The sequence below is a fragment of the Notolepis coatsorum genome, assembly GCF_963971535.1.
Source record: "Notolepis coatsorum genome assembly, contig: SCAFFOLD_323, whole genome shotgun sequence".
NCBI classification, from domain to species: domain Eukaryota; kingdom Metazoa; phylum Chordata; class Actinopteri; order Aulopiformes; family Paralepididae; genus Notolepis; species Notolepis coatsorum.
In genome coordinates, this window is record NW_028172472.1 from 220,985 (window position 1) to 232,253 (window position 11,269).

Sequence of the window (11,269 nt, forward strand, 5' to 3'; positions counted from 1 at the left end):
ACTGTTAGGAGGAAAAAAGCATAATCCAAACACCCTCCCTCCCAACCCCCCTCTTCTTCTCTGCCTTGCCCCCCCCCCCTCTCTCTCTCTCTCTCTCTCTATTCAATTAAATTCTATTGACATGGGAAACATACGTGTATATTGCCAAAGCCAAACAGAGAAATCAGAAGAGAGATGATCTCTGAATGAAATCTCTCTCTCTCTCTCTCTCCTTCTCCCCTTGCCTTCCTCTCTCTCCCTCTCCCTACTGGAGGACATTAGTCATTTGAATATCTACAGTGCCACCTAGTGCTCCAAATGCGTAACTATATAGTTGGCATTCTTATTGTGATACACCACTGCCCCCTGCTGGTTAAAGGCATGGACAGCAATTCCACTTCCCCCCCAGTGGCCTGTACGTTAATGCCAAGCAAGCAGTGCAAAAATGCTTCCGCATTCGTCACCGCACGCTAGTGCGGTAAAGCGCCCTTCTTTTCAGACAAATGCTACCGTGCGTGCACCGGCGGCGGCGTGCTCGCTCAGGTGCGTGCGTGCGCCGGCGTGCTCGCGCGAAGTGCCCGCGCATGCGACACGAGCGGAGCTCAATATATATAAGTCACCGCCCCTTATTCAGTATCCAACAAATAGCTCAATTGGCTAGGACACATGGCTGTGGATCCTATGGCTTGTTTGCTGGCGAGTTCGAATCCCATCGAAAATATTTTTTAACGTGATTTTTTTTTAACGTGTATTCTTTCGCCGATTAAGGTTAGGCATTGTTTCGGAGTTGGTTAAGGTTAGAACGGTTAAGTTTAGGCGCTGTTAAGGAGCTGGTTAAGGTTAGAGTTTGTCAAAGAGAATGGCAATATAATTTCTATGGTTAAGGTTAAGGTTAGGCATTGTTTCGGAGTTGGTTAAGGTTAGAACGGTTAAGTTTAGGCGCTGTTAAGGAGCTGGTTAAGGTTAGAGTTTGTCAAAGAGAATGGCAATAGACAGCCTATTTCCGCGAAAATGAAAGGCGCATTACTGCATGCCACTACGGTAAATTTTTGCACTGCTTGCTTGGCATAAAGCTACACGCCCCCCAGTGCCTCTCTACCCAACAGCCTCTCACTGCCTGGGAGGGAAGCATATTGTATGTAACTGTGGCCATTATATGGTTTCATCATTTATATGTTATTTCAGTTTGTAAGTGTAATATTTTAGAATGTATTTATGTTTCATTTCTTATTTTCTTTATTATTTAATTTGCTACAATTTATAATATATTCATTTTGACGTCTGGTCATATATGGTGTCCCGTTAGGCTGCTGTCGCGTTTTTACCTTTGGGACTGATTAAGACACCTGCGAGCAAGCGGCAGGGATGGTCGGAGACTTGCACTCGTTAGACTGTCCTTTTATTGTATTCCCACGTTCTCTGCACTTCCTCATTACAGATATATATGTATAATGTCTGCTGTCATTGTCATTGTTGTTTTATTTTCCACATTGCTATCTAGGGACATCTATGGATCTCAGGGAATGTAATCACAGTGTCAGAAATACTGTGTCTGTTACTAGGCTTGAGTAAATTGTGATGAAACAAAGGAGAATATAAATTATGATCTTTCTTTGCATTTTTGACGGTGAATAATACCATGCTAAAAATGACCAGACATGAAACACTGATACTGAGCTCGTTCAGGACCTTCTTGAGATCACGTGTACAAAAAAGCTAAGCAAATTAATAAATGGAAGATGATTTAAACAGAAGGTTTTGTAGATACAGTACTGAATTCTGCCACCCGGACACATTATTCATTTGCGGTCCACTGACGGACCGCTCGGGCTAAAGAGGTTAAGAGGGGAGATTATTAGACTATTTTCACAATTCGTTAGACTAAAATATGGGTAGAGTTTATCGGTGAAGGTGCAGCCAGTGTAAGAATAGATATGAGCCCTGGCTTCCACATCATAAAAGGAGACCTGACCCTCCTCATAATCTACAAACACCCCGATCACCTGTGGTTTCTCTCTCAGGGACAGGGCTTCCTTTCCAGCAGCTCTATATTTATCACCATTCCTCAGAATTATAGTCCAGTATCCATGTCTAGGGCCCAGCGTGATGGGTCCTTTCCTGTTGATGGACTCTCTGGCCACTCCTAAATCCCACGCAGGGTTCCCTTTAACCTGCACCTCATAGTAGAATCTCCCAGAGGAGAAGCTTTGCTTTCCCAGGACAATGGCTGCCTTGTTAAATCTCTCTGGGTTGTCAGGAAGGTCTTTCCGTATAACACTATCTTTTACTTCTTTCCCATCATCAGAGAGGATGAGGTCAGGATGTGCTGTGTCAGGGTCCAGAGTCACATCCACTGCATACCGCTGGATCCTCTTCAGCTTGACGTCAGGCAGCTTCTCCATCTCTTCACTGAGAGTCTCCTCCAGCCGAGCCACACTTCTCCTCATTATCTCCACACTCACATCACTGTGGACACTGACCTCAGACCAGTCCTTGGTGGGTGGAGGGGTGGAGAGAGATGGGAAGCTGTGGAGGAGGTGGAGGTGGTCTTCAGTGTGTGAGAGCTGCTCCAGCTCAGTGCTTCTCTTCTTTAGCTCAGTGATTTCCTGCTCCAGCTCCTTGATGAAGCCTTCAGCCTGTTTCTCTGCTGCTTTCTGCCTCCCCTCAATCACCTCAATGAGCTCAGCCTGACTTCTCTCAACGGAGGCCACCAGAGCAGTGAAGACCTCGACACTGTCTGCTATCTCTCTCTTTTCCTCGTTCTTGCTGAGGTCTACCGAGTGTTTGATCTGTTGGATCTTCTGCACACGCTCCTGGATCATCTGATGAACATCTGCCTCTTGTGTCCTCATCTCATCCATTCTCTCTCTGTATTCTTTCTCTAGAGGGACAGTGTTATGGGTTTTGTGGTCTGTCTCAGTGCAGAACTGACACACACAGGCCTGGTCAGTCCTACAGAACAGCTCCAGCGGTCTCTCATGCTTCTTACACATCATGTCCTCCAGGTTCTCCACAGGGTTGATCAGCTTGTGTTTCTTCAAGGCTGCAACTCTCTGATGAGGCTCCAGGTGGATCTCACAGTAAGAAGTCTGACACACCAGGCAGGACTTCATGGCCTTGATCTTCTTCCCAGTGCAGATGTCACAGGTCACCTCTCCTGGTCTGGCAGGTTGCTGGTCTGGGCTGCTCTCTTGAACGGTCTTCCTGAACTGAGGTGCCATCTCTGATAGAACAATATTGACAAAGATATCTGGTCTCTTATCGAAAGTATTTTTACACATTGGACACTGGTACAGTTCATTGTTATCCCAGTACTTGGTGATGCAGGTCTTGCAGAAGGTGTGTCCACAAGGGATGGAGACCGGCTCGGTGAAGACATCCAGACAGATGGAGCACAGGAACTGTTCTTCAGAAAAGAGATAGCTGGATGAGGCCATGTCTGTTAAATAATAAATACATTTCTTCATTAATTTTCAATTTAAAGTAACTGTAAATTCAACATAATTAAATATTAATTTAAAATGTCATACATTTAATACAGTTAACCATTATCGTCTTTTAAATAGACTAGATATAGCGTTGGATTTGCAGTTGGTTTCATAGCTACAGTACAGTATTTGTCTGAGAGACTAGTATGTGAAAACTGGGAAAGCCCAATCAGAATTCTTACGCATTATACCAACTGTACCATTTATATGAATGATTTTTTTTTTTACTTTCTCCTTTTTCTATTTTTCTCCCATCCCAATTTTAGTCGTGCCAATTCTCCCCTCCCGTCTTGATCATTGCTTGCATGTGCCCCCCACTGGCTGGTTGTAGGGAGGATAGAAGCCCATCGCATGTCCCCTCCGATACATGTGGAGGCAGCCAGTCACATCTTTTCACCTGCCAGCGCGGACTCTCATTTGGCGAGGAGTAACGTGTAGGAGGCTCACACTGCCCCTGCCATTTTCCTGTCTCTGCTGTGCAGGTGCCCCAACAGACTTGTAGGAGTCGCTGTTTACAACGTCCAGATTACTACCCATAGACTTCCCACCCGCTAACTCTGCCAATTGAGTTAGTATGACGGCCGGCCAAAGCCGGAGGCAACGCCGACAGCCGGATTCGATACCGGTGTCTCTTGCGTTGGTGACGAGCGCAGTGTCCGCTGCGCCACCCAGCCGCATTGATTGTCTCATCTTTGAATGGATGTCAAGTTCATCTTTATGCAGATGACACTATTGTTTATTGTATTGCTCCATCTGTTCAACTAGCCAATGATAACCTGCAACTCATTTAATGATCTGCAAGATGTGGTTGTTGGCATTAAGCTTGTACTTGATGCAAACAAAACAAAATTAATAATGTTCTCTAAGGCTAGAGATATTGGTTACAATGATTTGCATATATCGGATATGAATGGGTTTGTCATCGAACAAGTTACAGAATACAAATATAATGGCATCTGGCTTGATGATAATTCTTGTACAGGAATAGAACCAGCTTCTCTATGATTAGCAGAAAGAGGGTCGTCTATCTATCTTGGATTATGGAGACGTAGTTTATAGAACTGCTGCTCCTTCCACTCTGAATGAGACCTCTAGGCACAGTCCTTCATTCTGCTCTCAGATGTATTAGATTAGATATGTATATATATAATAAAATGTATTGTCATTATACAGCACAAGTACAGTACAACAAAAATGTAATTGGCATCCAATCAGAGGCAAATGTAACAGTAAAGCGCAATAGTAATATAAAATGTACAGGTGATTATATTGGCATAACAAATAACATATATAAATTAGTGCTACTAGTAAGTAGTACTACGAGTAATAGTGCTAATCAGATATATGTACAAAGTTTTAGTATTAATATGTACAATGATACAGGTATAAAGACATTAAGTCATACTGGCCAGCAGCATAACTAGTAAGAGTAGGTAAGAGATATGTACATATATAGATATAATATTGTAATGTTTCAAATGTTATTGACGACTCTCGAGGCAGGTGTTAGTTCTCACTCTTTGCTTCTTTATTACAACACAGGTGCATTATGGTTGCAGTACACGTGACTCATTGCTACCACTTCACATGCCTCAAGAGAGTGCACTCTAGGTGTCACACCCTCTTATACCCTTTCCAGGTCAGCCCCTGCCCCCAATAGCATAAAACTGCAGTGCCGCAGCCCCATACATAGGAGGGGCCTGTACTGTGCGTTGGGGGCCTGTACTGTGCGGTGCACTACTGCGCATGCGAGAAACAAAGTAAAGTAATTCTAATCTAGTATAAGGGTTACATTTAGGCCCTAATCCAGAAGAGATTAAGTTTAAGAGTAACAGTCAGGGCTGGTAATCCAATTGATATTCAGTTTAAGACAAAAATATTTTGGACATTAGGTCCTATTTTCCGTATGTTACTTTATGTTCCGTATGTTCCGTTATGTTTCTAGTGTCCTATATTATATGTTACTTTGTTTCTCGCATGCGCAGTAGTGCACCGCACAGTACAGGCCCCCAACGCACAGTACAGGCCACCCAACTCACAGTACAGGCCCCTCCTATGTATGGGGCTGCGGCACTGCAGATATACCCTACTCCCTGCCCCGCCCCCTCCCCTCTGCCGCGTCTCTACATTTCGTAGCCGCATTTCTGCAGACCCCTCTCTGATTGGTTGAACTCCATTTCTGCAGACCCCTCTCTGATTGGTTGAGCGAAGCCCCTCTCTAAGGTACGCGCTTGGTTTGAGCGAAGCCCCTCTCTAAGGTACGCGTAAGGTTATCGCGGTGCTCGCGCCAAGAAAAGAAAAAAGATGCTGCACATTAATATGGCAGCAAATCTTACAAGACGCGTCAGCAATGATGAGCGTTTTCCCTGTACTCCGCCATGTGAATCTAATCTGGATGCGTACCCTGAACTTGTGGTAGGCCTAGACATTTTCAATTCATCGTCTTGTTTACATCAGGGTCCCCCATTTTCGATTCATGATAACATATATGACATACAGGTAGACAGATAGACAGTACTGCTACATCTAGACATTTATGACATACCAGATTTACAAATACAGTGTTTGTGATACAAAAAGAGTCCAGAAAAGAGAGGCTATACATTTGACGTAGAAACTGACATTTTTATACAGAGAGACTACAGGTCTCATTAGACTACGAATCATTAAAAAAATATACCGTTAACTGGAATATGTTGTGTGTGCCTTTACACATATGTTGGATAGGATTATGTAATTGGTTACAATATAACATTTATATTAATTAACCCAGTTAATGCCTTAAGAGAAAGAGTCTGGTGGCAAGGGGATTACATAATCCTATCCAACATATGTGTAAAGGCACACACAACATATTCCAGTTAACGGTATATTTTTTTAATGATTCGTTATGGCATAATCAATACTTCCATGCGTATAAATTGCGTTCGCGACCTCCATGTTTTGGGGCTATTCATCAGAAAACTCGGATCCGGGATTCGGCTCCCATCCGTCGGGCAACAACTGTGGGTTTTCAGCCTCTCTCTCTGGAGCTTAACGGAGTTTCGACTACTGGCTAGAGGAGCTTGTCGCGGCTCATGCGCATGCGCGCGCTCGGCCAATCAGAGAGGGGTCTGCAGAAATGGCATCAACCAATCAGAGAGGGGTCTGCAGAAATGCGGCTACGAATTGTAGAGACGCCCCTCTGCCAACCCCCGGCTCGCGCGACCAATAGCGTCGTTGGCAGAGTGCAGAGTGACAGCTCGGCTGACCAACCGACCCAAATCCCAGTATCTACAAATATGTAAAAAAGATTATATGCAGTTATGTACAGACAGATGTGGATATAGATGTAGCAGTACTGTCTATCTGTATGTCATGCATGTCATATATTTTACGATGAATTGAAAATGGGGGACCCTGATGTAAACAAGACGAAAGTCTTTCTCTGGTCTGCATACCCTTAACAATTGTATGTATTGAGCTGTACTGTACCCATTCTGCAATCTGTTAATAAAGTTTTCAATCAATCAATATATATATATACATATATATATATATATATATAGTAAGAATAAATATATATACGGTATATACAGCATTGTTTTACATGGGAGGGGGGGGGGTTAGAGAATGGTAGATAATGTAAATCACATTAATTAATATTCCAAATATAGATTATTTACCTCAACCCCCAGAACCAAAGTCTAGAACTGGGATCAAACTAGCCCCTTTCGTGACTCTGATGCACCAAGGGAATACACAGTCCCTTGTCCAACCATGTAAAATTCCTAAAATTAAGTCTGTCTCGCTTTTCTCTATCAAAACGCTTCTCGTACACGTATCAGACATTGCACGAGAGTTTCGGACAGACAAACGCTATGGTTTGAAAGCTCGGTGTTGCTAATAATTTTTTTTTATAAACTGGTCAATACTGGTCAACACAGCTTTATTTCCGGTGTAGGGTGCCTGGTGTTGACCAGTTTATAAAAGATATTTCAAATGTTTATTAGCAACGCTGAGCTTTAAAACCCTAGCGTTTGTCTGTTCGAAACCCTCGTGCAACTTTGAGTACCTTTGACATTTCTCTGCGATACTTGTACGAGAATCGTTTTGATAGAGAAAAGCGAGAGGAATTTTACATGGTTGGACAAGGGACCGTGTATTCACTCGGTGCATCACAGTCACGCAGGGCCTAGGATCAAACAGGGACCAACATGTAACCAAACGAGAACTGTACCTGCAGACCACGATAGTCAGGAGAAATAGTAGTAAATATTATTCATTGCTGAAGATTCATATACATATGAACTCACCTGTGGTTCCTTTAGTGTCTTCAGTTCACAAGGCTAGAGAGGTTGAACTTGTTTCTGTTCAATAACAATGTACAGACTAGCGAGTCAGTTTACTTTCACTTTCTAAACAATGAAACCTAGAAGGCTTCTTCTTCTTGAGGTTTTACGGCAGTTGGCCACCAATTGTTTGGGGCATTACCGCCATCTTCTGGTATCCTTTACCGCCTACAATGTCCATTTCCCTTCACCATCATGAAGTGCAGCTAATGCTGCTCCTCCCTGACTGAGCCCCCCTCTGAGACACTCCTTGCCTCCAATGGGTTGACTCTGAACTTCCTGAATATTCACAATCCCCTTCTCTAATTCCCTAACCACATCCTCCCATTTCAAACCTTCCATGCCCAAATGTTGAACCGCTACTCTAACAATAATCTTTATCCTCTCCGTTCTGCCCTTAACCATTGACGTAGCATTAACTACTCCCGCCACAAAGGCGCAATAGTAATATAAAATGTACAGGTGATTATATGGGTATCATAACATATATAAATTATAAATATAAACAAATAATATAAATTAGTGCTACTAGTAAGAAGTACGAGTAATAGTGCTAATCAGATGTATGTACAAAGTTTTAGTATTAATATGTACAATGATACAGGTATAAAGACATTAAGTCATACTGGCCAGCAGCATAACTAGTAGTAAGAGTAGCTAAGGGATATGTACATATATAGATACAGTATTGTAATGTTTCAAACGTTATTGACGACTCTCGAGGCAGGTGTTAGTTCTCACTCTTTGCTTCTTTATTACAACACAGGTGCATAGGTTGCAGTAGTATACACGTGACTCATTGCTACCACTTCACATGCCTCAAGAGAGTGCACCCTAGGTGTCACACCCTCTTATACCCTTTCCAGGTCAGCCCCTGCCCCCAATAGCATAAAACTGCAGTGCCGCAGCCCCATACATAGGAGGGGCCTGTACTGTGCGTTGGGGGCCTGTACTGTGCGATGCACTACTGCGCATGAGAGAAAAAGTAAAGTAATTCTAATCTATATAGTCTAAGGGCTAAGTTTAGGCCCTCATCCAGAAGAGGTTAAGTTTAGAGTAACAGTCAGGGCTGGTAATCCAATTGATATTCAGTTTAAGATAAAAAAAAAATTGGTTGCAATTGAATGCTTTATTTCATCATCATTAGGTGGCTTCTTCGTTCCGAAGGTTGCCTATCACTCTCCAACCCATTCTGTCCCCACTTCTTCTCTCCAACTCCGTGACTCCGCCTCTCACTCCGCTCCAATCACAGACGTCGTCTACCCAGCCTCTTCTTGGTCTTCCACTTCCTCTCTTTCCATCCACCTTCCCCATCACCACCTTCTTGAACATCTCCCCGCTGGATCCTCTCAGAACATGCCCGCACAACTCCATCTTTCTCTTTTTCAACCTCTCCAGTAGCTGTCCTCCTTGCATACTCCTAATCCAATTGATATTCAGTTTAAGACAAAAATATTTTGGACATTAGGTCCTATTTTCCGTATGTTACTTTATGTTTCTAGTGTCCTATATTATATGTTACTTTGTTTCTCGCATGCGCAGTAGTGCACCGCACAGTACAGGCCCCCAACTCACAGTACAGGCCCCCAACTCACAGTACAGGCCCCTCCTATGTATGGGGGTGCGGCACTGCAGATATACCCTACTCCCTGCCCCGCCCCGCCCCCTCCCCTCCCCTCTGCCAACCCCCGGCTCGCGCGACCAATAGCATCGTTGGCAGAGTGCAGAGTGACAGCTCGGCTGACCAACCGACCCAAATCCCAGTATCTACAAATAATGTAAAAAGGCTTATATGCAGTTATGTACAGACAGATGTGGATATATATATAGTACATACAACATTGTTTTACATGGGAGGGGGGGGGGGGGGTTAGAGAATGGTAGATAATGTAAAGCATATTAATTAATATTCCAAATATAGATTATTTACCTCAACCCCCAGAAACAAAGTCTAGAACTGGGATCAAACTAGCCCCTTTCGTGACTGATGCACAGAGGGAATACACAGTCCCTTGTCCAACCATGTCAAATTCATACAATTAAGTCTGTCTCGCTTTTCTCTATCAAAATGCTTCTCGTACAAGCAGGGCCGCCTGGGAGAAATGCAAGGCCCTGTGCGAGATTTCATACAGTCAACATATTCTTAAATAATAGCGCTGCCCGAGGCTGGGCATGATAGTCAACATATAGCAAGAGAGAGAGCGAGAGAGAGCTCCCGTTCTACAGTCAATATACAGTGTACAGAGAGAGAGAGAGAGACACATTGGAAAGAAATTTAAATGCTATTTGGCCCTAAACAGAGAGTACACAGTGGCAGAATACCTGAGCACTGACTGAAGATCCTTGACTAGGTACAGACTCAGCGAGCACAGCCTAGCCATCGAGAAAGGCCGCCATAGGCAGACTATGTGTGTTAGAAAGAGAGAGAGAGAGAGAGAGAGAGAGCATGTGTTTGTGTGTTAGAGAGAGAGCATGTCTGTGTGTGTGTTAGAGAGAGAGCATGTATGAGAGAGAGATAAGCAAAGATGAGCCCCTAAAGGATATTCAACTTTTAATGGATGAACAAAACAGAAGGAAAAGATAACTTCACAAAGGCAACATGAATATACATAGATCCAAAAGGACAAAGATCAACACTTAAATCCAAAGAGAAGAGGGTCTATACCAGAGAAAACAAAGTAGCAAGGAGCCAAGGGCCGACATCAGCTAAATAGGCTAACTGCAAATAGAGTAGCCAGGTACTGACACCAGGCCACACACAGCTTTGGCCAACGCTACCCAAGCTACACAAACGACCAAGACAATTCACACACAGCACATGTCGTATCTCCAAATGTTGTGAAGTAACATATGTTTTGCCTGGAAAAAAACATCGTTATTAACAAAACATTCGGGAGGGGAAGGAAGGAAGAGTGGGGTAATGTCCAATGGACATCTTACCTGCACCAAGGAACGCAGGGCGAGACAAACGCTATGGTTTGAAAGCTCGGTGTTGCTAATATATTTTTTTTATAAACTGTTACAATACTGGTCAACACAGCTTTTTTTCCGGTGTAGGGTGCCTGATGCGCCTGCACTGTGATCACAGGGCAGGCGCATCAGGCCGCTAAAGCCATTTTGAGCAGTGTTGGACCAGTTTATAAAAATTATTTAAAATGTTTATTAGCAGCGCTGAGCTTTAAAACTCTAGCGTTTGGGAGCTCCAGTAGCTCACCGCATATCTCGGCGCTATTTCTGCGTCGGGAGGAGCCGTGCTGCGTCACGGTTCTGGTTGACTCAGAGTTCGATTCCCGGACCCGCCGCCATTTGCCGAATGTCTTCCCCTGTTCTCCCTCCCGTTTCACTCTACAACTGTCGGTCATGCTTGACCAGAAAAGCGATAAACGCTAAAAAAGAAAGTTAAAAAAGAAAAAAAAAAACTCTAGCGTTTGTCTGTTCGAAACCCTCATGCAACTTTGAGTACCTTTGACA

The 11,269-nt window shown here is 43.7% G+C and overlaps 1 protein-coding gene across 1 annotated transcript in view; it reads right to left on the reverse strand.

Moving 5' to 3' along the window:
- LOC311248047 (uncharacterized protein) overlaps positions 1-7,854 on the reverse strand; it is a 33,308-nt gene extending 25,454 nt beyond the window's left edge. The window contains 2 exon segments of the mRNA XM_084339009.1: positions 1,850-3,418; positions 7,763-7,854. Of these exon segments, the coding sequence (XP_084195135.1) occupies positions 1,850-3,416 (1,567 nt within the window). The 5' untranslated portion in view covers positions 3,417-3,418; positions 7,763-7,854.
- Positions 7,855-11,269: the final 3,415 nt, after the last annotated feature.